Source organism: Anoplopoma fimbria, chromosome 1 (genome assembly GCF_027596085.1).
Source record: "Anoplopoma fimbria isolate UVic2021 breed Golden Eagle Sablefish chromosome 1, Afim_UVic_2022, whole genome shotgun sequence".
NCBI classification, from domain to species: Eukaryota; Metazoa; Chordata; class Actinopteri; order Perciformes; family Anoplopomatidae; genus Anoplopoma; species Anoplopoma fimbria.
The window spans coordinates 2,631,170-2,650,864 of NC_072449.1; the positions used below are offsets into that span (position 1 = coordinate 2,631,170).

General features: G+C 40.1%; 1 protein-coding gene across 1 annotated transcript in view; it reads left to right on the top strand.

The window, feature by feature from the left end:
* The window catches only part of sorl1 (sortilin-related receptor, L(DLR class) A repeats containing), a 75,974-nt gene that overhangs the window by 25,561 nt on the left and 30,718 nt on the right, over positions 1 to 19,695 (top strand). Inside the window, 6 exon segments of the mRNA XM_054611209.1 lie at positions 3,053 to 3,069; positions 3,072 to 3,232; positions 12,754 to 12,855; positions 13,713 to 13,882; positions 16,084 to 16,276; positions 16,967 to 17,084. Coding sequence (XP_054467184.1) covers positions 3,053 to 3,069; positions 3,072 to 3,232; positions 12,754 to 12,855; positions 13,713 to 13,882; positions 16,084 to 16,276; positions 16,967 to 17,084 — 761 coding nt within the window.

Below are 19,695 nucleotides of genomic sequence, written 5' to 3' on the forward strand. Positions count from 1 at the left end.
CCATCCAATTTGGGTCTAATCCCGTTTGTTCTGGCTCTAGCAGGGGGCGCTACCATTGTGTTGTAGATCATTGTTATGGCGTTGAAAGCCACAGAAGACACTCGAGCCCGACTCTCGGCCTGCTGCTGGATGTGTTTAAAAACCAAACCCAATCTGATGGGTCGCTCCTCCACCCAACTCCTAATCCTCTGATCTCACTGCTAGGAGACAGACTAAGTTAAATCCTCTGTGCACACGATGAGAAGTGTAATCTTGTTTTCCATATGGATGACAGACAATGCTACACGTTCTGCAGACAGAGGGATTTTAATTGCATTTAGAGAAACAAAGGGGGAAAAGATAGAGCAGAGAGAGAAGGTTAACAAGAAAACATACATGGAAGGACTAAAATGTCACTGCTAAGGAAAGGAAAGAGCAAATATGATTCTTTAAGTCAACATTAATGATCAATAGACATGTTGACCATGACCGCGGTTTCTCTTTATTCAAAATCATTGAGCTTACGTGCAAATGTGTTGGGAACAATCAGTCTTTAATGATCTGATCATATTCACTTTCTGCAGTTTATTTCCCTGTTGCCCTATTGTTGTTGTTTTTGTTAACTAAATTTAGAGGGAACGTTACCTTGTTACGTTACCTTGTTACGTTACCTTGTTACGTTACCTTGTTACGTTACCTTTGTTACCCTTGTTACGCTACCTTGTTAAGCTACCTTGTTAAGCTACCTTGTTACGTTACCTTGTTACGCTACCTTGTTACGTTACCTTGTTACGTTACCTTGTTACGTTACCTTGTTACGTTACCTTGTTACGTTACCTTGTTACGCTACCTTGTTACGCTACCTTGTTACGCTACCTTGTTACGCTACCTTGTTACGCTACCTTGTTACGCTACCTTGTTAAGCTACCTTGTTACGCTACCTTGTTACGCTACCTTGTTACACTACCTTGTTAAGCTACCTTGTTACGCTACCTTGTTACGCTACCTTGTTACGCTACCTTGTTACGCTACCTTGTTACGCTACCTTGTTACGTTACCTTGTTACGTTACCTTGTTACGCTACCTTGTTACGCTACCTTGTTACGCTACCTTGTTACGTTGCCCTGGTACGTTGCCCTCTTACATTGCCGTTGCTGTTAACTATTGTTAGTAGTTTAACCCTTATTAATTTATTCATAAATATAAATATTGAATTGGTCCTGAAGTGTTATTATGATGGCTTGTTTCATCTTAGATTTCCTTTCATTGCATATGAAACAAAAATATTCACGCTATGAAAGTTTGAGCTGAACAAAGTTACAATTATTTAAAAAAAGGGCGTTATTTTCCTTCAAAAACATTTCAGGGAAACCATAGTCGCATGATAAACTGCCCAAACAAGGGAGGAGGGGTGTTGGGGAAGTGTTTAAAAGGGGCAGAGATGAATTCAAAGGAAGGGACGGAGACAGACTGTGAATAGACCTCCATGCTCTCTCAGCCCAGACAGAGTCCATCAGTGGAACAGGGACCTTTGAAAGAATGCCACAGAGGCCGAGACACTGCTCCCTCTGTTCAGCTCTCCAGACTCTGGAGGAAAACACACTGATTTTAGAAGGCAGACGATAAGACCCAATGAACCGCCCTCATTCATTCTGGATGGCTCTCCGTGCCACGTTTTTTTTTTTTTTTTAAACACCCTTGCTGTGTACTTGTGGCCACAAATAGTTTGACCATGTGGATATTTTGGGTTTGAACACGCTGATAGTCTGTGTTTTGTGCTGACATTTATTATCTTGGAATTCTGTCATTGTTTATAGCACAAAAAAAATGGCATGAGCTCCAAGGATGTCAGTTTGCAAATCAAACCAATTTGGCCCAGATGAGTTTGAGGAGCAGAATGTCCTCAGAAGAACCGTAGTGGGACTTTTTTGGGGAGAGGTAAACAACAAGTAGAATTCAATGTGCTGCATCCCCACTTTAAAATTGCAAATTGATTTAAGAAACAGATTGTGTTTTTATCTTTAGCTTCCACCTGCCGTTATCGCTGCATGCATCAGAATTTTAAACTCTCTGATCGGATGTTTTTTGCCCAAATGCACCTGGAGAATCTCAGTTAACCTTGAAGTTTTTCAGATATTTTCTAAAAGAGAAGTTAATCTTTTGTGCCAATTCAACTCTGCAGAGTTTCATTTTTATTGTAGACATAGAAGAGCTTCATTTGTCAGTCATCTAACAATGTCTACAGGGGAAAATGAAGGAACTTTTACTTCTAGAACCAGTGTTGCTCAAAATAGATCCGACCTCTTTGCTCCCTCAGTGCTTTGATGGATGACGGCACATTGTAGTGGAGCAAAATATGAGCCATGTTCAACCTCTTTAACGGACGACCCTGCATGAGTGGGTCTGCGTTTATTACACACTCAGTCACACCATTATCTGAAATGATGTAATTTTGTGATGAAATCAGTTAATTCCAATGTAATGGCGCTATTAGTGGATCTGCTCAAAGTGCAAATTTCTTGCATCAAGTTCCTCTTTGGTGTTTTCCACCACTGACACAGTAAAAGCTGTTTCAATTTGCTTTTAATCAATTTAGAAAACAGAACAAAACTATTTGTCTTCTCTCAAAGTTGAAATATGACTATTAACTCATCTCTCCAGCCATAACCTCAATAAAAACACATCATTTGAAAGTGATAGCAATATTCATCATGAATCAAGACAGCTACATAGAAACCTTTTGGAGATCAGACATATAAAATTCAGGCCCAAAAGAACTGACCAGTAATCCCACTTTGATGTTAAGAAATATATATCTTTTTGTTGATGGGATGGGTGGAGGAGGGAGTGTTGAAATTTGAATGTAGGCCTACTGTACTCTATTAAATAACAATTAAAAAAAACTGTGTTTGAAAGAGAAATAATAGGATTTTGATATAAATAAATGCTAAAAACTAAAATGATTGCATCCATGTCTGTTATTTCAGGAAGAATTGTCTAACAACTAGCTCACATGTCCTCACTTTTCCCCCTCCTCTTGACTCCCCTCCCCCTCTCTCCTCCCCCATCACAGGGGTGTGGAGCCCTACGACCCCCCACCACGGTGCTGGTCCAGAGACACGAGCCCCAGGGCGTCTCCACCATCCTCAGCAGCACCGACTTCTTCCAGAGCGAACAGAACCGCACGGTGATCCTGGAGCAGGCCGACAGCTTCCAGCTCCGGGACAAGTACCTGTTCGCCACCACCACACGGGTAAGAGGGCCGGATGGGGGAGGAGGGGGAGGGTAGGGGGAGGCAGCCGAACACCCAACGGTTTGGTTCATGATCTTATTTGAACTAAATTGAATAAATCTTCCATCGTGTTGTGTTTGAGGTCAAAACCTTCAACTTGTACCTTTTTTCTAGCACATAAACGTTCTATGAGCTTTATCAAAGGTTGAATTTGAGCTCAACAGGCATAATATTACTTATAACTGGATATAAATATATATATTTTTTAAGGACAAAAGAGATGCTATTGAAACTCAACTCACTGCTCAGGAAACCTGTAACTTAACATCTTTCCTGTTTGAAAAACATTTTGGTCCAAAACTTTAAAATTATCTCACTTCCTCTTTCAAAGTAAACACATGGACAGAAATGACGCTTCTGAACTAATTGTTAAACGGGTACATTACACATTCTTGTACCAATGTATCCTCATATAACAGTTGGTATGATATCTTCTAAAGTAACTCCTCATTTGGGGTCGTTTTCCTACAAAAGTTGAGCAACTCATGTCAACTTCCACTCGTTAGATGCATACAGTCTTCCAAAGAAAAACTTCCATCTTCACAGAAAACTCAGTTAGGGTTAGACCACAAAACTACTTTGTTGGTTTAGAAAAAGATCAGGAAATATTTCTCGTTTCACAAGGAGGATGAACAAAGGTCTCCTGGCTGAAAGATCACTGTTTGCTCTCGGTGTCCCGTGAAGACGGAGGTTTATTTTGAAAAGACTGTATTCATGTTACAAGTGGAAGGTGACACGTGTTGCTGGACTTTTGTAGGAAAACACACAAAAAATGAGGAGTAACCTTTTGTAGGAAGTCATACAAACTGTTGTATGAGGATACGTTGACCCATTGAAATGTGTCCTTGAACCTATTCAGACTCACAGTATTTTAATGTTGGAATATTAAAGTGTACTGATTTTAAGTATAGCTGGTTTCGGCTGAACAGCAATCACTGATGGAAGGAGGTTTTCGTCCAGTGGGAACTTGTTTACCTTAAAGTGGGGGAAAAAATGCTTTGTTTGTTGGAGTTATTTTATTCATTAACTTTATTTAGTCAGCTTGGATTTCTCTGAAAGTCTTTTTAGGTTGGTAAATAAATATCACTCCCCTCTAATAATCTTTACTTAAACTCTACTAGGCTCCAATAGACAGAAATTAAATGTCACGACTGACACTTCCTGTTACTGTTACGTTTTTAAGAGCCTACATTGTATAACAGCTGAGCTTCGCAGTGAGCAGCCAGTTTCCCACCTCAGCATAATGTGCTGAGTGTAACAGACTGTTGGATCAATATTTGGCCGGCGGGTAACGTGTTTGTCACCGTTGGTCTGCAGTGTTTGTGTAGAAGAAGAGTCAGACGAACAGACAGCGGAGCAGATGGAGAACGAGATTCTGATCTCATCTCTTCTTCTCGTTTCCTTCTGGTCACATGACGGCGTGGGCCGACGGCAGTGTTTTAGAAACATTTAAATGTTGAGAGAGTCTGGGGAGGATTTGTCTGATATGATAATTAATATCAGATGGTGCGACGTACTTAAGTTTACGCATTTATCTGTGATTCAAATCTCACTGCTATGACAAAGTGGCTGTGCATGCTGCTTACATGCTTTAAAGACACTCATTTAATTTAAATTTCAATGCAATAATACGCTAAATATGCATGAATCTACTATAACTTTCTTTCTTTCTGCTCTGCTATTTGCAAGTAGCATTTGATTGAGAAAGCTAGTGATGTAATGTAAATGTCATGTGTTTGTGCAGATGCATGATGCATATGGGGTGCAAGCAGGCTTAATAAATACCAGTGGCTAATGTGGTCAAAACCAACCAGAACCCCTCTTTTCCAATTACTAGCGTGGTCCAATAAGACTCAGAGGTTAACCTCAGAGTGTTCAGAGGGCCAACAGCTGCTCACTGTGGTTTCTGTTTGCTGCTCAGACTGTGAGGCAAGATGTTTGAGCGCTTTACGAAATGTTTGTTACCTAAACTCTGAACTAAAGGTGGCTGGTTAGAGATGCAACTCTGTACTGTTTTGATATTTAAATTGTTAGTAAAGGTTTGGGGTGTTTTTCTTGTTTCAGATAGACCAACGAGGTGGTGAATGTGTTGGTTTTAAGCCCTGTGCTTTCTGATGATGATGATGTGTTCAAAGACAGTCGGAAAGATGGAAATCTGATGATAATAATGTTTTTTCCAGCTTCTGGCTATGATAAATGGTGTCGTTTTGGGGATTCTTTAAAGTAAACATGCTTTTCAATCCTGAAAGTGACAAGAATTTTAAGTTTGTTTTCTTTTACTGATGTAGATACTTGTTGCCTAATTGGTAAAGATTATAAGTACAGTTTTTTCAGTAAGGAGAGCAGTAGGACTCCTTCATCACTAGTACTTTTTGAAGGCAATTTGTTTTATTTAATGCTTTTTATGCATCAATGTATGCCTGTGCCAGGGATACAAATCCTGGCCAGAATGCACCGTTTAAAAGTCTTTGTCACCTTTTTCGACCCTGATGAGTTTGCATGCTTGAAAGTGCATCACATCAATATCTTAATCACTGTAATTGAGCTCTATGGAGCTTTCCAGAGCTGAGCAGAAACTTGTCCTGTCAGTCTGTGATATTATAACGTTAGCTCAGCAGGGGGAGGCTGGGAAATACTGCCCGTAAGACTTCAGCTTTAATTGTCAAATGTGATTTATCAGCAGTTAGTCATTGTTTACCAAAGGAACAACCACATAGCAGTCACCACTAAATGTGCTCAGATACACGGAGGTTTGTGTATCTGAGTGCTTCATCTGTAGCTGGTTTTTAACAAATGGTCGGATGCAGGAAGTTGTATAGTTGTGCATCAGATTAAGCAACAACAATATCACATCGGGATGTGGTTGCACAGGAAAAACACATTTTAATACAGCCGTAGAAGTCTTTTGGATCAGTTTAGCAGTTTAGCACTGAAGTATAAAATGAATCCAAACTGAACACTCTGCATGAGAAAGACGATCAGATTATAGACCAAATAACGGTCACTCAAGTTCACTTACTATCTGTTTCTGGAGCTTTCTAATGCTCATGGTTCGTGTAGTTGTCATGGAAATGGCCCAGTTGTGATCACGTGACCTATGGATGGGATCTTAATGTGATAACAGGTGAAGAAGACCATGAGAGCCAATTGAAGGTTGCAAATAAATCTAGTATAGTCAGGTTGTTTGGTTAAACTGTCTCTAAGGTCAAGATTGAACCTTTTAAGATCAATGCAGATCATATTTTGACATTTTCACATACACATACAGAAAAGGCAGAAACTCTGTGCTAAATCACATCAAATCCAAAAATGTACGTTGATTTGAGAACAAAACCTTCTCGAATTAGTCCGTGACCTCATACTGATCCATCTGGGTCCTGCTGACATGGAAAAGACAGAAAGGCTGTGAGCACAAGAGGGCAAATATGATTTAATACGACCAACACGTGGCCTGTTTGTTTGGGTTATCGTCCTGTAGTGTTTCCTCAGAGACCATTTCATCTGTTCTGCTTGTGATGAAGGAAGTCAGGGGGAACACTAAACATTACTGATATCCAGCCGGGCTCAGAGAGTTTAATGGTGAAACTCAGACACATAAAGATGAGACCGTTATTGATAAGAGCCTTCATACTGTCTCCTAAGTGGTACTGATCTGTAGTTGTTCTTCCATCAACACGGAAAAAACGTACGGTCTGTTGAGTTCAGTTCTCTGTAAATTACTGGGTTAACTTCTCAGGCACGGCTACAGATTTTCACACATGCCATTGCAATGCCTCAATATATGGGGAAAGGGACAGTCAGAAGATGGCGGTAATGAAACCCTTATGGATTCCAACCTCCATAAAACTCAACAGGAGAGGAAGAAGCTGTGGTACGGCTTGATGTATGTGTACGCAGCATCTCTTGTTATTTTAAGGAACGTGGCGGCATGGAGCTTCTGTTTTTGTCCGGTGCCGATGTTCTGGTGATGCATTTAATATTCGAAAAGCGTCTAGTCAAACCAACGCAAAATCGTCGGTGTCAATATTGTGTTCCGTTGCCTAGCCAGCTAGATGGCTAGCTACATCCATGAGAAAAGGTGCCTGAAAAATGGGGACAAGGATATAGAGGTCTTCAGGTTGTTGTTAGTAGACACATGTCAGGCTGAATGGAAGCAATATGGAAACTTGGTTGTTTCAGTTGTTTGATCGACCCGTCTGTGATGCGTTATTATGAACCCGACTGCTGTCTTGGCAAGACCCACCCAATGCAGAACTCAATGAATGGTGAGGCTCGCCGATGAACCAGTAACCCGATTTGTTTGGGTCCAACGCCCTGAACCATGGGCTATCCTGACGTGAGCTACATGAAGCCATTGCCCAACCTCAACCCATCGTTCAGCCTCAACCAGCTGCTCCAGGCCGGTCTTGCCAGGAAGAGCAGTGGGAATCCCGATTACGTGTCTGTGACCTCCCTCCTCTCTGAGCTCTGAATGTCACCCACCAGAGCTGAAGAGAGCTGATAATACCAGTCAGACAGACCAGTACAGCCCTCAGCATCACCACTGCCTCTGGGGCTGGAATGGAACTGATGGTGTGAGGAGGGGAATGGAAAAGACCCAGACTGACCCGTCACAAAGCATCAGCTCTTCTAGCCAGTTACTGCTTGCTACTGCTAGCAGAGCTATCTATATTTTCCCCCATGATCATCGCTATAAAAAGAATCATTCTTCTATCCGGTCTCAGTTGCTCTCCCTGCTCTTCTGTCTTTGGCTTGCACTAATGGGATTAGAATAATGGAATATCACAAGTGCTCTTGGCAGTGCTGAGCTGCTTAAGCTAATTAAAGAGACAGAAATGGAGAGTTTTATCTCACAACAGGGATCCTGAGCAATAGAGTGCTAATCGGACCTTGAAGATCCCAGCCTTCGGTCCCGTCGAGGAGACCAAGGGGGGAGATAATTGGCTTAGGAGACGTAATGGGGAAGTCGATAAGGCTCATTCCTTTCTCCTCACAGCTATCTGTCGGTCATATTCCCTCTCGTTTAGATCACAGATTTATCTGCAAGGAAAAGTCTGGGACAGACAGAGAAGAAAACAGGAAGTGGAGATTGGAGGAGGAATGATTCCCTCCCATCAAAGCAGCATACTTCCTTGTGGTTTCTGAAACTCTTGCTTACTTGCAGTTTCTTGAACAATTCAGTTGAGTGAATACCTCAGACTTTTGGAAATTCCTGGCACTGGCCTGTTCTGTATTTTTGGTATTTTACAGGAAACTCTCAGAAGTGATACGCTGTTGTTTAGAGCTACATGTTGCCGGTTATCTAACAAGCACAACAAAAGATCTAGATCCTCTTGAACAGAGAAAATATGAAAGAAAAGACGTTGTTGGCTTTATGCTGTATTACAAGCCCATCTGAATATAAGCAATACTGTCGCTGCATCGGGCCAGTGGGTCATGAATATGCACCAGATGATCCCAACCTGTAACGCACATGAAGGTCGGATAGGATTCCCATTTAAAGCAGTAGGGTGAAACCAGCAGAAGGCACTTTGCCTCGGAGGACTTGGCTTGTGACATTTACAGCTTGTTTCGGTGTCGATACCTTTTGCTTTTGTGAAATCGACCTTTAAAAAAAAAATCACCGAAGTTGCTCTCCTTCCTCTGGGCTTCTCATTAACCAACATCAACCTTTTGGCTGGTTACTGTGTGGGAGTGGAGCTCTCACTGTGTGGCCTTGTGGCTTACAGGAGAGTATTAAGAATTGAATCGTGTGTTTAGTATCGAGAGGTTCATATAAATCCTGGAATACCTGCATCTCTACTCCAGCTTGGCAAACTATTGGCTCAAATAATGATCAGTGTTCTACTGTTTGGAGATCAGCCGTCCATCCTCGTCCACTGCAGTAACGTTGGTTTGATCAGAAGAACAGGATCATCACTGAAAGATCATCACTGAGATAATTGATTAGCTGAGAATGAGTTTTAAAGATTTTAGAACTTCTTGTATTGCTGCTCAAGAAAGAACATTTGTTTACATACAAGACTAGTAAAGAAAAGATGATTATTTTCTTAATTAATTGTCTTTTTTTCTCACAAAATACTTAAAAGGACCAATAAGAGTATCAATAACAGTACTAGTATCGATAAAATCCTAATGATACCCATCAATATACTTAGGTTAAAGTAAAGCATATAGAATACTGTATCACCCGGGGCTGAGCTGATCTGAGGCCGCGTCTCAATTCAGGGATTTTGGAGTTTAGAGAGGATCAGTTTGAGAGAACATGAGAATGGAATGTGTGGCTCACTTACAGATGCCACTGCAATGCAATCTGTGGTTTCAGTGGAAAAAAATATATAATGGCCATGCAGCTTAGATGTGAAAATACACAGCTGACATTCTCCCGTCCAATTTTCCCTCCTGACTCACAGAGTAAACTGGAATGAAAACTTTGATTAAAGTGTAACGGCAGAGGAAGCAGAAAGCTTCATTTAACAAACAAATCTTATTTCTGAGTCACAGAGGAAAGGAAAGGTTTTTTGAAACATGCATTCTCTTCCATTTGACATTATTTGGTGCCATATGGACTTTTTTTTCGTTCCCTCCACTTGTCTCAGTGAAGTCGCTGCTTTACTTTCACATCACAGCACACAGTGGATGTGGGCACCACGCTAGATAAATCAATAGACTGAAAGGAAAAAGGCTGAAATGCTCCGCTGGAGGCTGGGGGAGCTCCAGCAGAAAGGACACAAATCCTTCCAAAGGACAAACACACACACACACACACACACACACACACACACACACACACACACACACACACACACACACACACACACACACACACACACACACACACACACACACTAGTATGTTAGAATAAAGGTTCTCCTTCAGATTTGTGATCTTGTCAGAGTGAGAAACCCTCTGAAACAGTATTACTGGTGCACTGAATGTATCCAGATGCTGCTTTTGTATCTTAATGGTTGCAGCAGTGAATAAAGACCCACCAGACTTTACAGGAACAGTGTTTGGTGGTCCTTTTTTTACACTGACAACATTTATATGCAGCAAATATTCAATTTTTGGCAACGTTTATATGCACAAATATTCATTTTTATGCTTTTATTCTGAAAAATAGACAGTATTCCTAATAAGCAGCTTCCATGGCTAATATGTGCATATTCAGATTAACATAAAACGACCCCATGCTTCATCCTCATCACCTTCTCTAAAAGCTCGTCGTTGAGATATTTGTTCATATCCTAAAAACCTGTTGATATCCAAGTCCTTCATGATGTTTAAAGTAGGAGTGTTTCTCCTTCTTTTCTTCTGGACATGCATCTCTTCTCCAGCTTTACAAACTGTTGGCTAGTTGGTTTGTGTTCAACGCACAGAGCTGTGAATTTAACCTCATATCTTATGCAGATCATGTCGTTCTCAGGTTGTGAGACATTGTATTCTTGCTAAATAAGTTGAAGAGAAAAAGTTTTTGTGAGTATATTTTAAACAGAACAGTTCTTGTGATTTCACAGCTAACAAAGGATGATTACAGATCTAAACTGATGATTTTGGTTACTTGCAAGTGTTTAAAGCTAAATCTAAAAAGATTCCAGAAGGGATTCAATACTGAAAGCAGATTTAATAAAATGTAACCGAACCTCAACCTTATCTTTTAAGCAATGACTGACGTGATTATTATTACTCTGTATATTTATCCATCCCTAATATAATGTGCTGCTGAGCTCACTGACATCTGATCGGTCTTCTTTGTTGGACTATAATTTATATCTGAAGCTGAACTCTTGCTAGTTTCTCTTTTTAACTCATTAATGGCCTTTTTTATGTCTCTCGTCCATTTTCTAACTTCCCTTTTCTCTCTGGAGGGTGTTGCTGCAAAAGCCTTGAATACAGGGTGGTCCAAACTAAGCCAAAGTAATAAATAATGACTACGGAGAGACAAAGCAGACACCTCTCTTCTGTTGCTATGACTATAGATCATTATAACAAAGATAAAACAGTGTTTAATGAGGCTGGATATTGTTTAACTTTAAGGTTTTAGTAACACAGACAGACGGTCCTTCATCATCTCAGATAGAAAGAGGTCTGGGCAGGTAGGTTGTAACATAGTTTTACAATACAAGACATAAAGGAACGAGGAAGTCTAGAGGATGGAATTACCTATTTGGCAATCTGTAGTGGAAGAACAAGAATCTCCTAAAATTTGATCCATTATGACCCAGAAACCAGTGAGCCACACTGAACTAAACCTCTCTGTGGAGGATGAAGGCTTTTAGTCTCTGAGTCGATCTGAACTGAGAGCAGCTTGACTTTGATTTATTTTGAGGAAATAGTCTTCAATTATCGCCTTCTGTTTCCTAATGAAATGTTCCAGAACTGTAATGAGTCAAAACCGCTTTCTAAAACACGAAACATCAACTAAATCTCTTAAAGGTACAGAGAGATGGAACTGTTTTAAGATTATGTATATGAATCTGTCTCTCTCTATATAGATGTACATGTATATAAATGTATATGTTCAATGTATATATATGTATATATATGTGTGTGTGTGTGTGTGTGTGTGTGTGTGTGTGTGTGTGTGTGTGTGTGTGTGTGTATATATATGTGTGTGTGTGTGTGTGTGTGTGTGTGTGTGTGTATGTGTGTGTGTGTATAAATATGTGTGCATGATGTCAGCGCTGTGCTAATGCATGCTGGGTAGTTTATGCGTCATGAGTCTCTGTTCTCCATCACCGGCGCTCTCTCTCTCTCTCTGTCTCTCTCTCTCTCTGTCTCTCTCTCTCTCTCTCTCTCTGTCTCTCTCTCTCTGTCTCTCTCTCTGTCTCTCTGTCTCTCTCTGTCTCTCTCTGTCTCTCTCTCTCTGTCTCTCTCTCTCTCTCTCTCTCTCTCTGTCTCTCTCTGTCTCTCTCTCTCTCTCTCTCTCTCTCTCTCTCTCTCTCTCTCTCTCTCTTCTCTCTCTCTCTCTGTCTCTCTCTCTGTCTCTCTCTCTCTCTCTCTCTGTCTCTCTCTCTCTCTCTCTCTCTCTCTCTGTCTCTCTCTCTCTCTCTCTCTCTCTCTCTCTCTCTCTCTGTCTCTCTCTCTCTCTCTCTCTCTCTCTCTCTCTCTCTCTCTCTCTCTGTCTCACACATGACACATGCTCCCTCAGAGAGCGTCCTCCACTCTGTCTGCTCTGCATGATTATAGTTCATAAAGATCAGAGCTCATCTCCGTCCAGCAGAGAGCTGATGTATTCATAAAGACAATGAAGACGGCCTGTAGAGTTTCTCTCTCTCACGCACACGGAAAGAGAAATTTCAGCCCTAATTGGAGTCTTTAAAGTCCGGACGTTTATTTTGGAGATTCATTTTGACCATAAAGCCTGTATGTGAATGTGGAGTTAGAGCTGATCACTCGATTGGCTGCTTCTTTAATGTTCTACATAAATGATAATGAGGAGGTGAATGAAGTGTGTCTGTCTGTGTCCTCTGTCTCTACAGAAACTGTTCGGCAGCCATGAACCGTCCTCCGTTCAGCTCTGGGTCTCCTACAACCGCCAGCCAATGAAAGCCGCCCAGTTTATGACCCGACATCCAATCACAGTGAGTCTCTTTGACATGTGCTGCAGCAGAAACACTGAAGGGAAGAGTTTCTGAAAGGTCGATCAATGAACTTCTCCAAAAAAGTCTAATAGAAACGTGACTAATGCTTCTGCTACTACTACTACTAATAATGATAATTTAATTATAGGAATAATAATAAAAGTAATCGTAATAATAATAATAATAGAAAAATGTTGACTACTTATAATAACGGCAGCACTGTATATAGTAGAATAATAATAATGATAATAAAAGCTGTAATGGTAACAGAAATATGACGTCTGCTGCCACGACTAATACTACTAACAATTTTAATAATAGTAATACTGGTAATAATAATAAAATAATGATAGTAATAACCAAATAATAACCAAATAATAATAATACAAATAATAATAATAGTATTAACAATTGTAATAATAATAATAATATTAATAATGGTAATAATAGTAATAGTAATAATAATAATAGTAATATTAGCGTTAAAATAATCATAATAATCTTAACAATAATAGTAATAATAGTTTTAAAAATAATAATAATAATAATAATTGTTATAATAATTGTAATAATAATAGTAAAAACAATAATCTTGAGTCAGAGTCAGTGTACATCACATCTCCAGCTCTGCTCTTCTCCGTCTGTTCTTCATAAACAAGCTGCATGAGAACATTGTGGCTCCAGTTTCTAAAAATACACGAGAAACAATCGACATCCTGGTTCTAACAGAGGAACCGCCTACACTACCCAGAAGACACCTCCATGTTGACTCCAGTCTCTTCACATTAAGTACATCAGACAGTGGGTTAGTGAACTGAAGATGACCCCCTCTCTCTTCCTCCCCCCTCCCCTAACAGGAGTACTACATTGCGGATGCGTCGGAGGACCAGGTGTTTGTGTGTGTGAACCACCTGAACAACGTCACACACCTCTACATCTCCGACACTCAGGGTCTGTCCTTCTCTCTGTCTCTGGAGAACGTCCTGTACTACAGCCCCGAGGGCTCCGGCAGCAACACGCTCATCAGGTAACACACACACACACACACACACACACACACACACACACACACACACACACACACACACACACACACACACACACACGTTATCTAATGTTTATTTAAAACCTTCTAGGCTGGTTGTCTCAAATACAAAAGTTTAGTTTGTTTTGTTTTGTTTTGTTTGTCATAATTTATATATAAATATCCAATATTCTTTTTATGTATTGTAAAAAAAGGTAAAATATGTCATAATTTATATATAAATATCAGAAATGTTTTAATGTGTTGTAAAAATAAAGTGTTTAAAAAAGAAAATGTCATAATTTATATCTAAATATCTGACATTTTTTATGTGTTTAAAAAAAAGTAAAAATGTCATAATTTATATCTAAATATCTGACATTTCTTTATGTGTTAAAAAAAGGTCATAATTTATATCTAAATATCTGACAATTTCTTTATTAAGACAGCTGAGGAGATTCCCTTCTGCTGATGTGATAAAGACGACAGCTCCAGACTAAGCTTTCGTCTTGTTTGTTTTTGTTAAACTAATTCTGAAGTTAAATATTAAACTCTCATTCTTAATATTTATGTAATTGGATAAATATAAGTAGTTAATTTGCAGCTTCTGCCTTCGTATAAGAAATAATTGAAGCTCTCTGGTAAATTGAACCAACATCTCAGAATGAACCAGGTGTTTACCTTCAGTACAAAGTAATCACAATCTGCATGTTGCCGGCTACCATAGCAACCTCAGGAGCAGACGGGAAGACCTCTAGTTCCTCTCACAAAGGCCTGATGGCACAGATAAAACAAAGGCTTTACAAACACAGACGAGTAATTCTCCGTTATCTAATAAAAGACGAATCTATCGATCCGACAACACGACTCCGTCTGACCTCTGACCTCTGTGTTTGTTGTTTTTCCTGCTCTCTCTTTTCTGTAATCGCATCAGGAAGCTCTGTGTTGTTTTGGCAGATTCTCTCTCTCTGTGTGTGTCTGACACTTTGTCTTGTGTTAATGAAATGAGCTGGTGTGTGTGTGTGTGTGTGTGTGTGTGTGTGTGTGTGTGTGTGTGTGTGTGTGTGTGTGTGTGTGTGTGTGTGTGTGTGTGTGTGTGTGTGTGTGTGTGTGTGTGTGTGTGTGTGTGTGTGTGTGTGTGTGTGTGTGTGTGTGTGTGTGTGTGTGTTTTATGCACACAGTTTCCTTACATCATATCTTGAGGTGAAGCTTCCTGTTCCCGTCGCTCTGCTGTGTTTAAAGTTGCCTCGTACAGCTGTAATTTCAATAAAAAGCTGATGCCTTTAGTTTATCCGTTTGCCCTCTGGTGTTGTGAAGCCGAGTGAACAGAAATCATGTTCAGGGATTTTAAAAAAAATCGATGTAAGAAGGGAATCAGCAAAATGTTTCCCTTGCAGCGTTCAGGCTTTGACCTCTGCTCTAAAAGTATGTTTAAATGCAAAGTAAAACATTGATTTGTACAAAGAAAAATAATATATATATTTTTTTATAATAACTGTATTTCACCAAACACACAGATGAAAAAAGAAGTTGTATATCCTTTAAATATATAATTTTTAATACACATTGGCAGGAGAGACAAATAGAAAAGTCTCTTTACTTGAATATTTTAACTTTGATCATTTAAGCCTCTCCTGTTAGAGGTGTAGATCAGGTATCTAGTCATAAAACTCGTCTTTCTATGCAGCAGGTAAGCACATACATATTTATTAAAATTGGTGCTCGCAACATGGAGGGAAGTTAAACATTGTTTATTTACATTATGCTTCCCACGTTACAAAAGATCGCCTTGAAGTGTTAGATAAGAAATTATGAGAAAAGACAAAACTTTATTAATCCTGAAGGAAATTCTTGTGCAAGAGTTTGATCAAAGATTAGAACAGAACGATAAAAAGAAACAATAGAATAAATATATAAACATATATGAACAATAGATTGATTGTTATTAAGTGTGAAAGAAGTGGGTAAATAAATAAAGTAAAATAAGAAAGAAAAGATTAAATACGAGAGAAAAATATTAAGTATAAAAGAATATATAATAACACCGGTGACTAATGGAAACTAAAATGAAAAAAGTAATATTGAACATGATTATATTGTACATGTTATGATTAAATGTATGTGAGTAATATTGCACGTGATGTGGTTATTACTGTTGTCGGTGTCAGATGTTTCCATGACGACGTGGCCCCTCTGTGTTTCAGGTACTTTGCCAACGAGCCCTTTGCAGACCTGCACCGCGTGGAAGGTCTGAGAGGAGTCTACATCGCCACGCTCATCAACGGCTCGGCCAGCGAGGACAACATGCGCTCCGTCATCACCTTCGACAAGGGGGGGACGTGGGAGCTGCTGCAGCCGCCTGCTGCCGACAGTCTGGGAGGAACCGTGGAATGCCAGGTACACCGACGGAACCCGGGTCCTCGCATTCTCTCTGCTGTCCACCAGGGGGCGACTCCTCTGGTTGTATAGAAGTCTATGAGAAAATGACTCTACTTCTCTCTTGATTTATTCCCTCAGTAAACATTGTAAACATGAGTTTATGGTCTCAATCTCTAGTTTCAAGTCTTCTTCAATACAGCATGATGTTCATTTAGTAAATGATGCTCCATTTAGAGTCAAACAGACCATAAAGCAGGGGATGCTTTAGGGCGGGGCTACACACTGATTGACAGGTTGCTAATGCTACCAGAACGTTTTACCGGTCTAGAAGTTGTTCGTGTTTTCGTTGTACACCTTAAACGCTTCCACAGTGTGTTTTTTGTTCATGAAAGTTAAAATGTCTAATTCAGAGTTCAGTGGTAATTGCTCATGTCACTGGTTGCAAAAAAACAAGATGGCGTCGGCCAAAATGCCGACCTCGAGGCCTCGAAACATCAGTCCACAAACCAATGGGTGAAATCTTGATCTCTATGTCCTCTTCTCATATACATGTATATATATGGTTGGTCGGTGTTTTGCACAGATGCTTGTGGTGGTTTCACCTAACAATGTGTAGTTTCTGTAGAGAAAAATGTGGTTTAGTTTATAACCATCTTAGTTTAAAAACATCATCTGACTTCCCCCTTCCTCTCATCTTCTCCCCTCCAGCTCGGTAAAGGTTGCTCCCTCCACCTGGCCCAGCGCTGGAGTCAGCTGTTCAACATCCAGCTGAGGAGGATGCCCATTCTATCCAAGGACTCTGCACCGGGACTCATCATGGCCACAGGTAGGACAGCAAGAAGCAGCATCGCTGATTTAAAAAACAGGATTTATGCAGAAAAAGTAGTCAACATTTTAGTGTAGGACTCAAGGACAGCTCGCTGTGAGAGCCAAACTTCCCACCTCATCTCTGTGGCCTTTGAACACACCATTCATGTTCTTTTAAACCACGTGAATCAGTCGAACTTTAGAGGTTTGGATCACAGATTGTGCCTTTAAACCACAGTTTAATCTCTTTCATAATCTACCAGATTGGGCCAGAAATCGACGGATCATATATAAAAAGTTTTGGGTGTTTTGGCAGGAATGTCTTCATGAGTAAGACTTAGTCCAGAGACTTTGGGTGCCATCTGTTGGAGGACTTTGCTTGTGTTAGTTTTGCAGCAGCTTCCTCTTGTTCCGATAAGTCCTCCAGTAGACAGGAAGTCGTCCTCTGCGGTGAATCACTTGTGTCTCTGTCTGTCTCTGACTTCCTGTTTTGCCCAATGATGGTAAACTCTGTGGAGAGACGGTGTCTTCTTGTTTTGTGTGTCAGACGTTTTTTTTTCAAAACCACAGCTGAGTCAAAATAAGAACATCAAAGTGCTTTTTACCAGCTGGAAAAGGCAGGAAGTTGAGAACGGCATTGGGGTTCTATCAGCTGAGACGCTTTGGTTGCGTCTGGTTGCTAGGATACGGAAGCAGAAATGCTGTCACAAGGGAGAATAGCCTGATGGAGACACCGGGAAAACAGATGGAGAATTAGAGAAATGGTCAAAAATCTTGTTTTTTTTCTGGAAAACATGTCAAAATTCTTCTACTTTCCTCTTCGCCTGTCTATCAGAGCTCCTCAAAACAGATGACATCGCCATCTAGAAGTGCAAAGTTTTGTTCAAATGGTGGTTTATGGACCACGTCACACGGTAGCACATGCAGGTTGGAGGTTGTCACAATTTATGTGGCTGAAACCATTCAAATATGTAAATGTTAGTCCCTGCAGGCTGGTAACTGTGGAAGTTTTTTATTATTATGTTATTCTATGATCACTTTCTCATCATTTCTTAGAGGAGTTATAGCCAAAGACTCCACGTCTGTTTAATCAGAGGAACATATTACTGTTTGACGGGATTTTTTTAACGCCAAGCAACCAGAAAAAAACACAAAACCTGCAGCATTGGTGCAGAAAATCGACGCTTTTACTGGTGTTTGCAGCGAAGTGTTAATACACGTCGCTACCATTGTAAAGAATCTTTAAAAATAAGAAAAACATGGGTGGAGAAGGCCCCTATAAGGAGAATTGTTTCAGAAGGGCGGTGAAGGGTTTTTCACTCCGCCTCTCCACAGCTGGTGGAAAAGCAGTTTCTAGGAGACTGCTTCCTCTGCACACAGCTAGTCCCTTTAATTAAATCCTTATTAGATAATGGGCATGGAGAGAGAGAGAGAGAGAGAGAGGGGAGGACGGGCGATCACCGGCTCTGTTCGCTTCGTTATCGCTCTCAAACAGATGAGCTAATTACTGCTGCAGCGCCCAGCGGACACTCAACGGGTCAAAAACACTTATGAACACACACACACACACACACACACACACACACACACACACACACACACACACACACACACTAACTGCACACACACGTTTACATACACAACCAGCTGAACAAACCGCTTATATGTCTCTTCAGCACGTCGGTTGAGATTATTAATTTAGAGTTATTACACTGGATGTTAATTCTGAGGAGACACTTTGAACAAATTCAAAGGTATGCAAGTCTTTGTTGACGACATATCGTCTTATTTATCTTATTTTTGTTGTTATTTCCATCATGGTCATCTATATTCAAGTATAATGTTCCTTCTCTCATAAAACAAAAAGTAATCTGATAAGAAGTACTTTTGTTTTATTAAGGAACAATAGAAAATAGAGAAAACCAAGTATTGCTTTAATTGCAAACAATCATTGTATCAGTCAAAAACTATATTTCAGCCAATGTGTTCTGCATCTTTTCAGACTCTTTACCTCCATTCAGCCGGTTGCATGTAATTGGTCATTATTTTCATCATGGTCATCTAATATTTGAAGGTAATGTTCCTCCTCTCATTCAAAAAAAATCCTTGAGGAAAAACTTGGAGCGCTTTGATAGCTGAGTGTTTAATCGAGTAATTGGATGAGAAATATACAAAAGAAAAAACAGAGAAAAAAACTTCTTAAATTGCATAAAATATTATCAGTCACAAAAACCCATTTAGAGCATTTAAGTACCACTTTACATTTTCAGTTTCAAGGCTTTCCCCAATCGTCCCGAAAAACAATTTCAACTACCTACCGTCTGCTAACAGCAACGTTAACTAGCTCTGCCTCTGCGGATTTCAGACATGGATTTGTTGTTGATTATGTTCGCTGGTTTCATATCTGCAGAACGACAGAGAGTCTTTGTTCTAACATTCGTTCGTTGTCTCCTGTGTGATGATATTTAATGAGAGCCATTAGCCGGCTTCCGACCGAGATGGAGCATAATTCATTTCAGAGACACTACAGACGTGTTTCTCTGTTCTAATCCGTGCGTCCTGTGGTCTTTCACCCTGAAAAGAGATTTGATCAACATTGATCGATGTCTGCATGTGTCTGTCTCTTAGGG